This window comes from Papio anubis, chromosome 3 (genome assembly GCF_008728515.1).
Source record: "Papio anubis isolate 15944 chromosome 3, Panubis1.0, whole genome shotgun sequence".
NCBI lineage: Eukaryota > Metazoa > Chordata > Mammalia > Primates > Cercopithecidae > Papio > Papio anubis.
Window position 1 is genome coordinate 161,833,597 of NC_044978.1, and position 18,878 is coordinate 161,852,474.

Sequence of the window (18,878 nt, forward strand, 5' to 3'; positions counted from 1 at the left end):
CATATGTGGGTAATTAGTATTTCAAATATTCAACAGCCCACGAAGTGCAGGCCAGAGGCTGCCATTCCCACATGTGGGCACTGGGAGGTGACAGCAGGTACATTGTTCTGAAAGACCCTGTCTAGTCTTGCTTAGATGGCTAGATGGGCACCAAACATTTACAGGCTGAGGTACCAGCACCACCTGCACCAGGGCTTTGCCTACCTCCTTAAAGTCTTGTCAACTTGATCCAGAAATGGGAGCCATTGTAGGAGAACCATAGAGAGCTCTCAGTCATGAGGGAGGCTCCTGGGCCGTGCCCACTGGGTCTCTCCTGGACTGGGGTGTTGAATCGGGGAAAGAAGTACATATAGGGTTCATTCAAAGGACACAGAATAGCCATAATTTACCAATCTGTATGGACGTATTTTGATATTTAAGTGACCAATAGGGCCTTCCTGGTTTTCACCTCCTGAGTATCAGGCCTGGGATCATCACATAATTATATGGTGTTGTAAAGATTTGATGCAGCGACATGTCACATGCTTAGAAAAGTGTCTGGTGCATGAAGAGTCCTTATTAAATGCTGTTTATAGTATTGATGAGGAGACTAGTACCGAAATTGAGCTCAACAAACATTTATTAAGCACCTACTATGTGCCAGGCACTGTAGGTGCAATCCCTGCTCTCAAAGAGTCTATTTTTAGCAAAGCTGAGACACTCTTTTCTACTCCCCTGTTTTTCCTGATGAAGGGAAACTCAGGCTCTTCCAGGGTCTCAGCACCTGTTGCTGACAGTCCCACCCACTTTTCCATGCTAGATGTTCTCATACATTCCTCAATGACAATTTCCTTAGGAACTCACCTATGCCATGGTTTGGCTTAAGTGACCCCTGAACTGGTAGGTTCTAAAAAAATATATAGCTATTGAGGCCTGAATTTAATTGATTTTGTTTCCATTAAGATAAACAATGCAGGCTTGGTTAATACTTGTCTAATATGTATTTTTTCCAAACAGGACATGGAAGAATAATTTGTGGTAGAAATCAGAATTGCTGCTATGGTAGCTTGTTTCCAAAGATGGAGGTCATCAAATCCTTCCCTTCCGGTACAGACATGACTCCATTCTATGACCATTTAGAGGTGGAATCTATTCATCCACCCTTCTGCATCTGGGCTGATCTGGTTTTGAATGTTTTGACCAATAGGATGTGGTAGAAGTGACTCTATACCAGTTCCAGGGCTAGACTTTAAGAGAACTGGTAACTTCCGTTTCCTCTCCCTTAGAACATTAGCTCTTGGGAAGCTCCTACTGGGAACCCAGTTGCCATGTTGTGAGAGGCTCCCTTGGTAAGCTGCCGTGTTGTGGGGAGCCCAGCATGAAAAAACATGAGTGGGGGCTTCAGTTGACAGCCTCAGCTAAGCTCTCAGCCAATGGTCAGCCATCTTAGATGTCCAGTGTAGTTGAGCCTTCAGATAACCACAACTGTGGCCATCATTTACATTCACCCAGGAAACTCCACATGAAAACCACCCAGCAGAGCCCAGTCACAAAACCAGAAGAGATGGTAATAAATCAATGTTTAAGCCACAAGGTTTTGGGTGGCTTGTTGTACAGCAATAGACTATCAGAATTCTGCTCTTCATGAACTTCAAATACCTTCAACTCCTAAGCATTGTGGGGGAGCCAGGGCATGGGAATCGAAAGTTCCAGGCTGTAGCCACAGGCTTGTCCTTAAGATACTTTATGACCTTGGGCACATTGCTTTATCTCTCTGGGCCTCTATTTCTTCTCTTGTATAGCAAAGGATCCAGAGCTTTATGATTCTTAATATTTCTATGTTCTAGGTTACTATAATCTTTCTTGGATAGTAGTAACAGTACCTTCACTAACCTTTTATACAGAGTCCCCACCCAAATGTAAAATTAATTTCATAGAGTCACAGGCCTTCAAGATCATCTGGCCCAATCCACCCATGGTGGAGGTAATAACACTAATTCACGGAAAGGTAAAGGCGTTATGCTTGCTGTTCCAACCCACTGTTCCCTTTTTAAATGTTTTGTCCAATTACTACGTCCTTCACCTTGGAGAGGGTCATTCCTCCTTGTTTTCAAATATTCTGAGATATGGTGAGTATAATCACCCATTCATGCTTTCCACGTCTTGGTAGTCTTCAATCCTGCCTCTCTCAGAGCTTTCCAAATAGACCTGGTTTTCCTTTCCATTTCCACCCCCCACCTGCAAAGGTTGTTATTGTTGTTTACCAGTAAAATATACATAACATAAAATTTACCATTTTAACCATTTTTATGTGTCTCCAATGGACCTGGTTTTATGGTTCATTTCCAATTACTGAAAGGGCTTTTTGTGTCTCACATCACAGCTAGAGTTCAATTCTGGGGTGTCTCTCTGTGTTTCTGCAATATTAAGCTTCTTGGGAACATGGCTATCATACTCCAAAAGCCTTGAGGACAGATGTCTGGGTCCTGGTTGTCATCCTCACAGCCTAGTTCAGCATATAAGAGAAGCTCAAGAAAGGCTTATTGAGTTAATGACCCATTATGTTAAAGGAGACCCTGCTAAGCCTCTCTTATAGCACCTTAAGATTGTTATTCCTGTATCATGGAAACAAATGGGGCTAGTAAGTTAGTAAGTGGCAACCAATGTGTCATATGTGGATATAGAAGGGGCATCCATGTACCTTTTTCCCAAAGGTAAGTTGCTCAGTGCAATAGCAGGGGACATGATATATTGGCAAACACCCTTGTTGACAGTGTCTATCTAGAAATCACGTTTACTTGTCATTTTGAGTTTCTATTAGAGAACAAAGAGAAATTTGACTGAATGAGGACAAAGCAATGTAATGAATGTCACCAACGGCTGGCAATTTCTACCCTACAGATATAATAAAAGTGATGAGATCACTCCCACTTTGAAACAGTTGCCCCAGTACACTGACACACCGTGGCTGAGAGCTGCAGATCAACTCCTCTTTTCTACCCTCAGACCAAGGAAGCCCCAGCAACTCAGGAACCCAGAAAGTTTTGGACAGAGAAAGGAATCGCAGCTTTGGCCAAAGGCAGGAACCAGTGCTGATAATATCTGTCTCTAATAGGAATGGAGGAACAGTAAAACTCTTTGGTCCGGCTTTGCACCGTAGAGTCATGAATCTCCTGTTTCAATGCAATTGTAAGATGCAGAGCAAGGCCCAGGGAGGCAATTCTCCTACTGTGAAAGGTTTGATGTGTTGTCTTGGTCACAGCCAGGCTAGAGAGGTTGCTACCAACTGGGAGAGGCACGTCATTAGATAAATGCCATGACCTGGTGTGGGGGTGAAGTTGGATAAAAACCAACGTCCGACGTTCTGTACGACAGCCTAATGGACAATAAATATTTCACCAGCACTGGTCATTTATATAAAGTGCCACCTTTTCACCTTCTCCATCAAATTATTTTCTTTGTTTTTTTTCCCCTTCCCCAAGTCCCATATTCTACAATACAGAAGAAAAATCATTTTTGTCAGTTCACTAGTGATTTCTGTGTACACAGTAGGTCCTTGACATTTTTATTGTCTTCTTTTTTCTCCCTTAAAGATTGTCCCCCACCCTAAGACAAAAATTAGGAGGGCAATGTAGGTGATCCTATTTTAGACATTCATCAGATTTTTTTTTTTCATAAGGCTTCCAGAGCGACAGGGTCAGTCCCTCTTCTGGCCTGCAGGAGAGGCCAGTGGCCCCCAAGTCAGACATTTCTATTTTCAGCTCCCCAAGTCCAGAGTGCAGTAACCTCCACCTCGCCAAGGGCCACGCTGCTAACCCGCCAGCAGCACGGGGCCTGCTGCTTCTCTGCGTTTCCATTTCCATAAATTTACATCAAATTTGTGCTGAATCATATCCCCCCCACGCAGAAGAAATGAAATACATTATCAATAAGTACAACAAATTTGAATAATCTGAGAACGGATGACTTTTCCTGTCTCTTTTCCATTTAACTCCTTCCGTGGGCTGCATCTCCATCCACTTCCCTCTCCAGCCTGGGGTTGGGTTTCTCCCCACGCCGCCGGCGCCCGTGGTTTTCCGCTCTCCTCCCGTGGTTCTTTATCTCTGGGCGTCTCCTCCAGCGCCCCAGGCCCTGTCTCTCTCTGTCTCTCAACTCCTTTCTGGTCATCCTCCTTTCCTCCTGACATCTTAGTCCCCCTTCTGGGAACCCCTCCAACAGCCAAGGAGTGGCCTTTCCGCCTCTGCTCCTCCCCACCCCTTGTCTCCCGCAACGCCCAAGCCAATCATGCCCAAGCCTGTGCCCCCTTAGGGTGACAACTACGGGTCCCCGGCCTGCCAGGCCGTCATCAGCCCCACTCAGTCATTTTGAGTGCTGCGGTTCAGCAGGGAGTACAACTTCCTTCCACTCCCTGCTGACCGGCTGATTGGCAGCCAGCGGGGCTGGAGGGGAGCAGCTCGCGCTGATTGTTTGCAGCTGGGCAGGGAGGGCTTGGCAGGGGTGGTCGTGAGAGGACCTGGGAGCTCAGGGGTCTAAGACACACAGAGGATTCCCTGAGACAGGAACCTGGCCAGAATCCCCCATCTGCCCCTCTGGTGTCTGGCTGCTGGCCTCTGTAGGGAAATGATGGATGAGGTCCCTCCCAGAGAACCTCTAGGTAGGGGGAGGAGAGAGAGGCTTATCTTCTACAGAATTGAGGCCAGTGTTTCAGGGGCCCTCAGGTCTCAGGCCTCTGCAGGAGGCCTGGCTGTGGCACTCACCAGGACCTGCAATCTCCTGAACCTGGTTAAAACCAAGAGGAAATGAAGTAGTTTAGCAGCCAGGCTATAGGGGCTCCTGGCAGGACCTGTCAAAATGGCCCGCCTGGCTCATATAGAGCTAATTAATATATGTATGTACACACACACACACACACACACACACACACCATTATAAACCACAGTCATTATGAATTGTTTTCTGCCCAGATTGAGTTTCTTAACTGAGGCTGGAGAAAAGTCACTGGGGAAAAAAATGGCCATGAATATTGCCCCAACTATACAGTTCAGAGAGAAGCCCGGCCAAAATCTCTACTGGAGGTTTGCTTAGTTTCCTTTAATGAGAACTCCAACAGCCAGAATTTTGCTTGGGCAGCCAGAATTTGAACTGAAATACTGTCTGGAGAAGTCACATCAAAAGCTTTAGGGCCTTCCCGCGTGTCTGGGGCTGCTGAGACCTGGCCAGAGTCTTCGTGCAAGTCAGTATAGAACCCATAATGAAAGCTTAGGTTGCTAACAATAAGTTCAAATCATCCTTTCTTTCCCAATATTTCCAGAGATTTTTTTTGTTTGTTTTCATCAGTCTGTGCTGGCTCAAGTGTTTAGATTAAGTTATTTTGGAGTTTCCACATCTAAAATCCTCTCAAACTTTTAAAAGTGAAAAGCATTACTCAAAGTACTGCTTTGTACTAAGTACTTTCTTCTAACACTATAGGTGCACATAAATAAATCAATAAAACTGGTCCTGGGGCTATGAATATATATGGAAAAATTAGGTCCCTAGAGATGAGTTTTCAGAAAGCTAAGGGGATGTGAAAATAGAGGCTAAAGCAAACGTTTCAATACTTTGTAACAGGGTGGCACATTTAAGACAAGGGCACCAGGTTTTAAAGTGGTCCTGTGCAAATGGACCATCGGATGGGACATTTAATGTAATGCTTTCATCAGGGATAAAGATAGTTGGTGTATACATTTATTTTTTCTTTGAAAAAAGCTAACCACAATATAATTAGCTCTCTTTTTTGTCAGTCTGGGCTGCTGTTGATGAGGTATCTAGAGGCCTTCTGGTATAGGTGCCTAAAACGTTAAACTGCATTTAATTATTATTATTACTCAATGTCAGGCTACATAAATGAAAAGAGATAAAAAAGAATCGCTTGTGGGTACATTGCCTTGGTTTGTGATTTCATCGCATCTCACAAGCGAAGCAGGTTTGAGCTGGCACTTGGGGCATGAAACCTCCAAGGAAAACCCAGGCAGCTAGAGATGCTGTTTCAACTGAGTTGAAATCTCTTCACATTCTGGGGAGGGTAGAGGCTTGTCACGCTTTGATTTTCCTCCCCAACTTTATTTTTAAGTACTGTAATAACTGTCTGACTTATTTCAGAGAAGGAAAGCAAATAGGGGAAATGGAGTCACAGGGACAGTGGTCTTAAAGGCACATAGTCTGGAATGCGAAGATTTCTTGGTTCCCAACGCTCATTGATTGTCTGTCTTGCTGCCTGAAATACCAGTGAGGGCGCCAAAGGAGCAGTGGTATATCATGAAGGGCTCAGCTAACTGTGGAAACTGGAATGGGCTTTCCCACCTGAATGCAGGCAGGGAGCAAAGTGCAGACAAGGAGGCTCAAAAGGCAGATGGACCAAGTTCTGCCCACTTTTCCTACAGTCTATTTCATCCACAGGTCAGGATGAAAACAGATGGTTTGCCAGAGGGCAATATATTGGCGAACAGTACCTTGCTTTTTAGGCATGAGACGTCAAGCTTAGGAACAAGTGCTTGGCACTGAGTTAATTAACTCTAGACATTCAGCTCAAGGATGACCTTCTTTCTACCTCCTTAGATTAAAAAGATAATGAGTTAGGCAGCCCAGGATGGTCAGAAGACCAGAAGAAACTTTAGCTGCATTCTAGCTCCCACTTTTTTTCTGTCATTCTCTAGCACATTAGTTTGCAAGCCCCCTAGGACAGGGACCATGGTGTGCAATGTTATTGAACTTCCCCAGGATGACTGCTGCAGTTGTATACAACAGGCAGAAAACCAATGTGCTGACTAATATGCCGGTTCCTTTTCTTAGCTCCTGGCCAGCCAGTCTGTTTAGATGATGCCAGCCAGTTCTTTAGATTATGACGCCAGAGACTGTTGCTTTTTGAAGGGCTGCCAGGGAGAGTTCGAGCCATTCAGGCCCTTCATCAGTTGTGTCACAATCCATTTCAGTTACCTGTTGATACCTAGCAAATAGCCCTAAAACTTAGTGGCTTAAACTCAACTATTTATTTAGTATGTGATGCTGTGAGTCAGCTAGTTGAGCAAGGCTCAGCTGGGTGATTCTTCTGCTGGTCTCAGCTGGGCTCACTCATGTGCTTGTCATCAGCTGGGGTGGCGGAGGGGAGGTAGTCAGTGGCCTCACTCACACATCTGGTGATGGTTGGCTGTTGGTTGGGAATCCTATCTTAACCAGCAAGCTATTCTGAGCTTATTTACAAGGTGGTGATCACAGGTTTCCAAGAGCAGAAGCAAGAGTAAGTTCCTATGCACAATTGATTTAAAAGCCTTTATTTATTTATTTTTTGTTCCAGTAACACATGTACAAATGTTGCTTTGGCCAAAGCAAGTTACATGACTGAGCACAGAGTGAAAGTTAGAGACTGTGGCAGGACAAGGGACAAAGAAGGGGAATGATTGCAGCCATTTTGCAATCTACCATGTGCAAAACAAGGCCAAGAAAAAACTTTCAAGGTGATACTTCATTCCTAGATTTTCAAGATGCTGGAGTGAGAAGTCCTAGTTGAGTCCCTGTTTCTCCACGTTTCAGGCCTCAGTTTCCCCATCTCACAGATGGGGATAACATCCATTTCACAGGATTGATCCAGGATCAACAGGGGCTAAAAAATTATAAACAAATGTTGGCGATGATGCTTCCACAACTGTACAATGGGTTCACAACTTCTCAACCTACTTGCTCATCTCCACACACAGCGTTTCTACGAGTACAGAGGGCTCACTATTGATGCTGGTCCAAGAGGGGATTTTAGGTGTCATAAGAACACCACACTGAATACAATTGACTTATGTGTGTGACACACCTTCCCTCTGTCATTCTGTTTCAGTCCTTCCTTTTAGGAGAAATCTCAGCTTCATGCCAATGTCTTCCCTTTTTCCTAATTATTTTATTGTTTTAAAGAGGGGGTGTCTCGCTTTGTTGCCCAGGTGGTCTTGAACTCCTGCCCTCAAGGGATCCTCCTGCCTCAACCTCCCAAGGTGCTGGGATTAAGACACGAGCCATAGAATGCCACCAGTGCCAATTTGTCTTTGACTCCTCTCCCAACCCATGCTAACCATCTCCCTCAGAGTTTTTGGCCCTATTCACAATTGAACAATGCTTTATTTTCAATTTTTACATTTGCTTTCTATTTATGACAGCTGAACCGTTAAAAAAGTAAATATAAGCAAACATTAATAGTTTAAAAAACAATGCTAAGTATATAATAAAACGTGGTTCATTCATTCTTGCATTCAACAAACATTCGTTCAACAAATATTTGTAGAGCATCTCCTATGGGCCAGGATCGTGCCAAAGGCGCATCTACGAACCTAGAAAACCCCTGCCCTCGGGGACCTTTCATTCTACGGGTGGGAGTCGTGATGGTGGTCGGAGGAGGACTGGATTTGGGGATTTGTTACTTGCGGGGGACACAGGACTGCCCGTGGGGCCCGCCTTCCGCGCAGAGCGCTGAGGGGTCCGATGTGACCTGTAGGCTGAGACCCCGGCTTCCCCTTGCCTAGAGGCCGGGCAGGGGGCGCGGAGCCCGGGGTCGCGGGGCTCGTGGGCGGAGGACGCAGGGCGGGCCCGGCGGGGCTCGGCTGCGGCCCGGGCTGTGTCTGCTGCCCCAGCGGCCGCGCCCCTCCTCCCTTTCCTCCCGCGGAGGCTGACGTGGAGTCAACAGCGCGGGCGGCCGCGGGAGGCGGCGGCGCAGCGGCTCGGAGGCGCCGGGCCCTCTCGGGGCCGCGCGGGGCCCGGGCAGCGGAGGCGGCGGCGGTGACGCCGCGAGGAGGAGGAGAAGGAGGAGGAGGAGGCGGGGGTCCAGGAGGCCGGCCCGCGCATGGAGGAGGAGACGATGAACGGCGACCGGACCGAGAGCGACTGGCAGGGGCTGGTGAGCGAGGTGAGGCCTCGGCGCCGGCCAGGCGGGATGGGCCGGGCCGAGCGGCCGCCGTTCTGGGCCCGCGCCCCCAGAGAGACAGAGAGGGGAGGGACTAGCGGGGGGCGCGCACCCCAAGCGGCCGCGGCTGCCGCCCCCGCGCGACCCCGCCAGGTGCGCCGCTCCTCCCGCACTTTCGGGTCTGCGCGGGCGCCACTTTCTTCCGCGCCATCTGGTGTCAGCCTTTGGGGAGGGGCCTTCCCCCCAGGCAGGGGTTGGCCCTGGATTGGAGGCTGAAGCCCTGGGATCCGGGAGGAGAAGGTGCCAAGCCCCACCTGCCTGCCTGCTCGCCACTGTTGTGGAGCCAAACCATTGGACGCCTGGGACTGAAACGGGAAGGTGTTGCCATGGGGTAGAATCCGAGCCCTGGGGTGGCACCTGGGCCAGGTGGAATTCGGTGGTTCGAGTTGGGGGAGTTCAGGGGTCCGTCGCAGCTGTTCACTCATTCACTTGCTCAATTCAGTCAACACGTGTTTACTGCAGGCCTACCATGTGTAAGGTGGGGAGGGGCATTTATCAAAAAAGTGAAGCACAGGTGCAGAAGTGATTCGATTTGTGGGAGCACAGAACAACGTGTCCCCCTGCCCTGAGACTCTTTTGTCATAAACATACCCTGGGGGTCCGCTTTCAGCCTCCAATGCTATTTGCTCTTCAGTCCCCGCTAAGAGAAGCTGCTGGCCTCTCCAGGTGAGAGGGAACGCGGATGTCTTCCTCTCGCAGGTAAGTTGCCCTGATTTGCCACCATTTGTGGGGGCAGTTCCTGGTGTTACTTACCCATGCCAGGGAATTTCTGAAAACCAAGCTCCAGCCCAAGGCCAACTTGGGGCTTCCTTTTCTTTAATCCTGTGCACACAATGCGGAGTGTATCAGTTTGCTCTTATCTTTCCCTTGTGGGGTATGGGAAGGGAAACCCTCTACTGTCTCACTCCTTTCATCGTTTTCTGGGTCTCCAGGTCAGTCTGATAATAGTGCTTCATGCCCAGTGTGTGCAGAGCGTTGTGTTTCTGAAGAGGAATGACATGCGGTAGCTTCTGCCCTAGTTTAGTTTGCTCAGCATTGGTCTAGTAGTTGAAAGCTCTCCTAACTGTCTGGTGTTATGATCCATTGTATTGCAGCCTGGCTCCATCTTCTCAAACTGACAGGCTTTATGTCAAGGGACAGATCCTCTGGGGACCTTGTTTCTGGTCCCATCAAGAATCATACTTAGTAGTCAAGGAGCTGGAGGTAGTTCTTCTTAGAAGTCCGGTGTTAGGCCCTTAAATAGCAGCAGAATCTTCACTACTGCAACAATTGCATATCAGGTGCCTGTTAGGAGTCAGGTACATTGGGAGGTGCTTGGGATTCAGTGGTGGATAAGACAACTCCCCTACCCTCAAAGAACTCCTGGGGATTTCATGATATAGTCTGTGAGGAAGGTCACACCATAGACAGTAAGAGTGAACTAAAGGATGGAATGACTTCAAGTGCTAAATGGCAGGGGTGCCCCTCAGTGGGTTGGGCTTACCTCCACCTTGCACTGACTGCATTATTGTAACAATAATGGGTTTCCTCACTAGACTGTGTGCTTTGTTTGGCTCTTTATTTCCAGGGCCTATACACTGAGCTCTGTATGCATCAGGTGCTCAAAAAATGCTTGTTGAGTAAGTCAGTGAATCCTGAAGTAGGTCCTTCAGGAGTTTGCCTGCGCATCCCAGCAGAGTTTCTCCAGAGTAACGCCTCCTTAACTTCACAAACATGAGGTGAACACATAGCCAGGGGCCATGGGGGAGGTGAAAATGGGTCTTACTTCCCACCTTAATAATAACTAATGACTATTTCTTGAGTGCATCCTTCATATTAAGCATTTTACATGGCCTCATACTCATAATGACATAAGGTAGGAATTCTTTCTTATTTTACAGATAAGGAAACAGTGGCTCAGACAGGCTAAGGAACTTGCTCAGAGCCTCACCTTTGGTAAGTGGAAGAGGCAGGATTTGAATCCTGGTCTGTTGGACTCCTTGCTTGAGCCTTGCTTGTCTGAGCCTCGCTAGGCCACACTTTCTATTTTAATCATTACTCATCTGTCTATATCTTCTGCTAGATGGCAGGCTCCCCAAGGAAGGAGACCATGTCTGATTCAACTTTGAGTCCCCAGCAACTGGATCGCTGTTTCTTAGAGTATGGCCTACAGATCAGCTGCATCAGAGTCATTTTGGGTGCCTGTGAAAAATTCAAGTTTATGGGTCTCTCCCAAATTTATTGTAGTGAATTGAATTATGTACCCCACCTGCCCCCCACCCCCTGCCTGCCATAGATGCATCTGGGAACTAACCCCAGTAGGTGCGAATGTGACTTTATTTGGAAATAGGGAAGATATGATCAAGTTAAGGATCTTTGGATGAGATCACCCTGGATTTAGGGTAGGTCCTAAATCTAATGACTGGTATGTTAGAAGAGAAAGGACAGAGATTTAAGCTGCAGGCACACAAGGGAGCAGGCTATGGAAAGATGGAGATACATGAAAGGAAGACCATGTGAAGACAGAGGTAGAGATTGGAGTGATGCAGCCACATGGCAAGGCATGCCAAAGGTCGCTGGCAGCCCCCAGAAGCTGGAAGAGGCGGATTATCCCTCAAAGTCCCCAGAAAAAGACAACAGCTGACACCTTGATTTTGGACTTCTGGTCTCTGTAACTGTGAGTGAATATGCTTCTGTTGTTTTAAGCCACCCCATTTGTGATCATTTGTTACAGCAATGTATTAGTCCGTTTTCATGCTGCTTATGAAGACATACCCGAGACTGGGTGATTTACAAAAGAAAGAGAGGTTTCATGGGCTTACCGTTCCAGATGGCTGGGGAGGCCCCAGAATCATGCTGGAAGGCAAGGAGGAGCAAGTCACATCTTACATGGATGGCAGCAGGCAAAGAGAGAGAGCTTGCGCAGGAGAACTCCTCTTTATAAAACCATCAGATCTCATGAGACTTATTCACTATCAGGAGAACATTATGGAGGAAACTAGCCCCATGATTCAATTATCTCCCACCAGGTCCCTCCCACAACACGTGGGAGTTATGGGAATACAATTCAAGATGAGATTTGGGTGGGGACACAGAGCCAAACCATATCAAACAGCCACAGGAAACTAATACACCTACTGCTCAAAAGTGCCTGGGGGAAGAGCCCCCCATCTGCCTTTCTTACAAGCTGAGCTGCCCAGGTGATTCCCCTGCCCAGTCAGGTTTGGCTGGCGGGGGTTCCATGGGTGTGACTGGGTCTGGTACCAGCCAGGTGAGATTCAGGGAAGAGTGTGCTCAGCAGCTGTGGTGTTACAAAGTGATTTGGGGACCTGGCAGAAGGACCTGAGGAAGACATCACTGCACAACTAATCTACACTACATGGGATTTTCATGGACTTGCATTTATTTCTGCAGAAGTCCTGGGTGCTGCCTCCCACCCTGGATCCTCTCTCCATCACCTCTGTTTCACCTCATCATCACCTGCCCAGAGCCCTGTCCTCTCTCTCAATCAGTTTGCTTCCTCCACTTGCCTCGAGGAAGCAGTTTTCATTTAAAACGATCCTACAGAGATCAGTTTTATTTTCATATATTTGGTATAATAAGCTGAAATTATAGCCTTTTCTCAGGCCCTGAAGTAAACACACCCATGCATGTGAAAGAAGCATGGCCGGGTTCTGTTTTGGAAATTAAATGTCTGGGGAGGGGCAGATATTCTTATTGCCACCTGAGGTGAGCTTTCAAAATTGGAGACATCTTGAAGTGCAGCTGTGCAGGCAATCAATAACTTTTTATTTCCAAGATAAAAATCCTGGTCATTGCTCAGCCCACCACTCTATGATAAACTATACATAATTCCATTTCACTGTTTGAATTTTGGTTAGATAGCAATCAATCTCCTATTCCTTGAGCATGTTGTGTACAGGAGCCAGGAGGCAGAAGACAGTTAACCGTGGGCCTCCACCCAAAGTAGAGACTGATTTTTGGTTTTTGTTGTTGTTGCTTTGGAGATGAGGTCTCACTCTGTTGCCCAGGCTGGAGTGCAGTGGTGCGATCATGGCTCACTTCAGCTCCATCTCCTGGGCCCGAGGGATTCTCCTGCTTCAGCCTTCTGAGTAGCTGGGGTTACAGGCACGTGCCACCATGCCCAGCCAATTTTTTTTTTTTTAATAGAGATAGGGTCTCACTATGTTGCCCAGGCTGATCAGGAGCTCCTAGCTTCAAGGAATCCTCCTGCCTCAGCCTCCCAAAGTGCAGGGATTATAGGCATGAGCCACTGTGCCTGGCCTAGCCACTGATATTTGGAAAGGAGAGGTTGAATAGGTATAGAGACCAGCTCTGTGGTTAATTAAGGTAAAGATCCAGCTTTGGCTTTCAGTTGTTGACTTTGACTCTGAAGATAATAAGAGACCTGGGGGTAAGTCCTGGCCCTGCCTTTTTCTTGGTACGAAAGATCAAAAACCCAAACCAAAGTGGATAAGCTTAGAGGCAATTTATTGGCTGATATTGTAGGTTGTATTGTGTCCCCAAAACAATGTGTTCAAGTCCTAACACCCTCCCCTCAACTGCCACTACACAAACACCTGTGAATATGACCTTATTTGGAAGTAGGGTCTTTGCAGATGTAATCAAGTTATGATGAGGTCATCTTGGGTGGGCTCTAATCCAATGACCTGGTGTTCTTATCAGAAGAGGCAAATTTGGGCACAGAGATGCACAAAGAGAAGAAAATGTGAAGACACAGACGGAAGAAGGCATGTGACAACAGAGGCAGAAACTGGAGTCATGCAGCTGCAAGCCAAGGAAAGCCAAAGATTGCTGGCGACCACCAGAAACTAGGACGAGGCAAGGAAGAATCCTCCCTGAGAGCCTCACTGGGGAACACGGTCCTGCCAACACCTTCATTTTGGACTCTAACCCCCAGGACTGCGCAACAGTTGAATTCTGGTGTTTTAAGTCCCCTGGTTTGTGATAATTTGTTATGGCAGCCCTTGGAAGTGAATATAACTAATATGACTAATAATTCCATGCTAGGGCTGGCTTTTGGCTGATTCAACACTGAGACAGTTTCTCTCCATCTTTGAGTCTGCTTGCTGCCTGGCTTTGGTCTCAGCCTCCCATCCTCTCAAGTTCAAGTCCAGAGGGGAAGACCAGACCCTTCTCTAGCAGATCCTGTGAAACCCTGGGATGCTCCATTTAAATCCACTTAGATCACTCACCTATCCTGCAAGAAATCGCTCAGGCGGGTAGTGATCTGATTGTTTTAGGCCCGGAGTTGTGTTTGGAGCCCTGCCCCAGGATACATGGACTGTGAGTGGAGCTAGGGTAGATCCCCAAGTAAAACTGGGGGGCTTCTTTCCAGAAGAGGGAGAATGGGTGTTGAGGGAATGACTGCACCATGTAACTTCTCTGAGCCTCTTTTTTCTCGTCTTTAAATAGGGTAATAAAAGTACCTACCTCATAGGTGATCCTAATTGTGAGGATCAAATGAAATAATAATGCTTGCGAGTACATAGGCCTCTGCCAGGCAAGGCAGCAGTAGAATAGTGAGCTTGAACCTCACGACAGAAACTCTGGTTTGTGAAAACTATAATTTGCTATAATGCCTTAATTTTGATTACAAGTTTTTGTTGTTTGAATAGTGGAAATGTAATCTGCATGTGAAGCCACACCACTCCCTTTCCCTGAATTTGTATTTTAATTCTAGGGGACTTATGAAATACTAAGACTAAGGCTAAGTCATTGGCTGGGGTGCTGGGGTGGGCTGTTTTTATCTATCCACAGGCTCCTAATTTAGTCTAGTATCTTGCCCTTGGTCACTCTAGGTCACTGTTGTGTCCTCTCTCATCCCCCCTCAGATGTCCCCTGGCCCTCTGACTGTCTGCACCACGTCCGTGCTACTTTTGGGTGAATGAAGAACAAATTGATGAACTGCTTTTCACTGTTCTAGGCATGGTGAACTTTGCTGTCTTGCCCAAGGTGGGGCAAGGTTTATTCATTTTTAAAATTTGGCTGAGCACGGTGGCTCATGCCTGTAATCCCAGCACTTTGGGAGGCTGAGGCAGGCATATCACCTGAGGTCAGGAGTTCAAGACCAGCCCAGCCAAAACCCCCGTCTCTACTAAAAATGCAAAAATTAGCTGGGTGTAGTGGCACATGCCTGTAATCCCAGATACTTGGGAGGCTGAGACAGGAGAATTGCTTGAACCCAGGAAGCAGAGGTTACAGTAAGCCAAGATTGTGCCACTGTACTCCTGCCTGGGTGACAAGGGTGAAACTCTGTCATAAGATAAGATAAGATAAAAACTTTGTTCTGCTGCCCCTGAGTTACTCTAGGGCTAAATTATTATACTGCCCTCAAATCACCCTGGGGCTATGGGAAACTTTGGGAAACTGTTGTTCACACAGCATGTCACAATACCAAGGCTGGGTCCAGGGAACTGGGGATTAGTTTTCACTTCCTAAGAAATAAGGCTGTATTTGTTAGGGTAAAGTCTAAGCCACTATAAGAAATATGCCTGCCTCCAAAATAGAGTGGTTTAAATAAGGTAAGACATTTGTGTCTCTTTCATGTGAGTGTGGTGGTTCAGGCATGGAGGGCGGCCCTGCTCCATGAGTCATCTAAGAATTCAGATTTATCTTGTTACTCCATGATTAGGGTATGGTCCTCATCTGTGTGGCTGAAGCTTGTTGCTGCCACATTTGTGTCCTAGTCCATGGGAATGGGGAAAGAGAGAAGGGGGAACTCCAGGGCAAGGGGCTTTTCTTTAATTAGGGATGAGTGGAGAATTGTACATATCACATCTGCTCACATCCCATTGGTCTGAGCATAGTCATACGGCCACTCCTAGCTGTAAGAGAGGCTGTAAATATAGTCTTTAGCAGAATGTGCCCATGTTAACTTTGGGAGGGTCCTATTAAGATATAAGAGTAGGCTGGGCACCGTGGCTCACACCTGTAATGCCAGCACTTTGGGAGGCCAAGGCAGGTGGATCACCTAAGGTCAGGAGCCTGGCCAACATGGCAAAACCCCATCTCTACTAAAAATACAAAAATTAGCTGGCCGTGGTGGCGCGCGCCTGTAGTCCCAGCTACCCAGGAGGCTGAGGCAGGAGAATCACTTGAACCTGGGAGGTGGAGGTTTCAGTGAGCAGAGATCGTGCCACTGCACTTCAGCCTGGGCAACAAAAGCAAAACTTTATCTCACAAAAGAAAAAAAAAAAAAAGAAACAAAGAAGAATATATAGGACATGGAAAAGATAAGTTATCAAAAAAAAATGAGTAGGTTGACATATCAAAGTTAAAAAGTTATTCTCTTTGGAGGACTCTGTTAAAACAATAAAGAGTCACAGACTGGGAGAAAATATGTGCAGAACACACATCTTGTATCCAGAATATAAAAGGAACTCTCACTACTCAATAAGAAGAAAGGCCAGGTGTGGTGGCTCACTCCTGTAATCCCAGCGCTTCGGGAGGCCGAGGTTGGTGGATCATGAGGTCAGGAGTTCGAGACCAGCCTGACCAACATGGTGAAACCCCGTCTCTACTAAAAATACAAAAATTAGCCAGGCGTGGTGGCATGCACCTGTAATCCCAGCTGTTCGGGAGACCGAGGCAGGAGAATTGCTTGAACCTCAGAGGCGGAGGTTGCAGTGAGCTGAGATCACACCAGTGCACTCCAGCCTGGGCAACAGAGTGAGACTCCATTTCAAAACAAACAAACAAACAAATGAACAAAAACAAAGAAACAATCTGAATTTTTTAATGAACAACAGAATTAAGTAAACCCTGCACTGAAGAAGAGGGATGGCAAATAAGCAATGAATAGAGGCTCAGCATCCTTAGTCATTAGGGAAATGTAAATGGAAACCACAGTGAGATACCACAACATACCTATTAGAATGGAAAAGCAACAAATTACAAAACTCATCATCTAAGGGCTGACAGGGACGCAGAGCAACTAGAAGTCTCATATATTGCTGGAGGAAATGTAAAATAGTAAAGTCACTTCTGAAAAGGTTTGCAGTTTCTTTTAAAGTCACACATACACTTAACCAAACAACCCAGCAATCCTTCTCCTAGGTAGGGTCGAAGAGAAATGAGGACACATGTCCACACCTGTCTGCACATCTATGTATGTAACTCAAACAGTATACAACCAAAAAACTTTGTTTTAAAAAATAATTATTTTAGCAGCAGAGGTACTGCTCCTTGTGGAGCAGGGCTACCCCATAGGCAGTGTGCCCAGAGCAGCCACAACCAAATAACTCATTTGGGGGAAGTGGGTTACAGGGCACATGGTACAGCGTAAAAGCTGATAGTTTTAACATCTGTGATGAGTGACTATTTTGTACTCATGAATTAATGCTGTCTTATATCTTTCTAAAAACACCTTTATTAAGGTATAATTAATATATTAAAATGTGCACATATTTTAGGTGTACAATTTGATGAGTTTGGATGTGTGCATACACTGGTGTAACCATCACCACAATCAAGGTATACATGAAATTTTTGAAAAGTAAAAATTAAGGCCAGGCATGGTGGCTCACACCTGTAATCCCACCACTTTGGGAGGCCAAGGCAGGGGGATCACCAGGGGTCAGAAGTTTGAGACCAGCCTGGCCAACGTGGTGAAACCCCGTCTCTACTAAAAATACAAAATTAGCCAGGTGTGGAGGCATGTGCCTGTAATCCCAGCTACACAGGAGGCTGAGGCAGGAGAATCGCTTGAATCTAGGAGGCGGAGGTTGCAGTGAGCCCAGACCGTGCCACTGCACCCCAGCCTGGGCAATGAGCAAAACTCCATCTCAAAAAAAAAAAAAAAAAAAAAACAAAAACCAAAAAACAAAACAAACAAACAAAACTAAAAATTAAAAAGACAGAAAACTAATCGGTGATTGCCAGAGCCTGAAGGTACAGTGAGGAAATTGGCTGCAGAGAAACATGAGGGAATCTTTTGGATTTATGGATGTATTCTGTCTCGATTGTGATGATGGTTATATGACTGTGTAAGCTTGTTAAAGTTCATGGAACCTTACACCTAGAAGGGATGAAATTTTCTCCAAATTATACCTCAGTAAACTCAATATTTTTCAAAAGGAGGTGAATGGATATTTAAAACAGCCATTGCTACAGAGAGCTTTAGTCCTTATCTCTCCAATTCCAGAGCTCATCAGGTTTCCATCAAAACTAGCTGTGCCCCCCAAATTTCAGCCCCGAGTCCTTGCTCTGCCCTCTCGACCCCAGGCTGATTGGGCCAAGCCCAGTGTTCCTCCTTGGAGACTGATAACCAGGCTCTCCTTTGTACTCAGATTCTGCCCTTTTCTCAACTTGGAAGATCCTTTCTAGTCTTTTGAGGAGTTATGGTTGAGGGCACCACTGGAGAGACTCAACTGTGCCCTCGTATCTTCAGGAGCAGGCCCTCAACATGGAAAAGCCAGTCAGTTGTTACCTGTGTTCTGCTGGGCTGTGCCTTTCTTAGATGTAAAGACGGAATGTCTGGCTTCTTAAAAAGGGAGAGAGAGATGTGGGGGAGAATTAGGGTAAGGGTTGCAGGAAATGGAAGCGAGGTAGAAAGATAGGCTGTCAGTTAATATTTTAAAATACTCTTTTTTTTGTTTGTTTGTTTTTTTGAGATAGGGTCTCACTCTGTTGCCTAGGCTGGAGTGCAATGGCACAGTCTCGGCCCACTGCAACCTCTGCTTCCCAGGCTCAGGTGATTCTCCAGTCTCAGCCTCCTGAGTAGCTAAGACTACAGGCATGAGCCACCAATTCCTGGCTAGTTTTTCTATTTTTTGGGGAGACAGGGCTTCACCTTGTCGTCCAGGCCAGTCTCATATTCCTGAGCTCAAGGCAATCCATCGGTCTCAGCCTCCAACTGCTGGGATTACAGGTGTGAGCCACCGCGCCTGGCTTAAAATACTCGTTCTTATTAGCTGTTATT

General features: G+C 46.6%; 1 protein-coding gene across 3 annotated transcripts in view; it reads left to right on the top strand.

Moving 5' to 3' along the window:
- The first annotated feature begins 8,721 nt into the window (after positions 1–8,721).
- CCDC149 (coiled-coil domain containing 149) overlaps positions 8,722–18,878 on the top strand; it is a 105,623-nt gene continuing 95,466 nt past the window's right edge. For 2 of the 3 annotated variants that reach the window (XM_009206616.2, XM_003898546.2), the window contains exon 1: positions 8,722–8,899. In XM_009206616.2, coding sequence (XP_009204880.1) covers positions 8,837–8,899 — 63 coding nt within the window. In that variant the 5' untranslated portion in view covers positions 8,722–8,836. Of the gene's footprint in view, positions 8,900–8,946; positions 9,656–18,878 lie in introns of those variants that run through there. The other variant, XM_009206617.4, reaches the window with a different exon arrangement.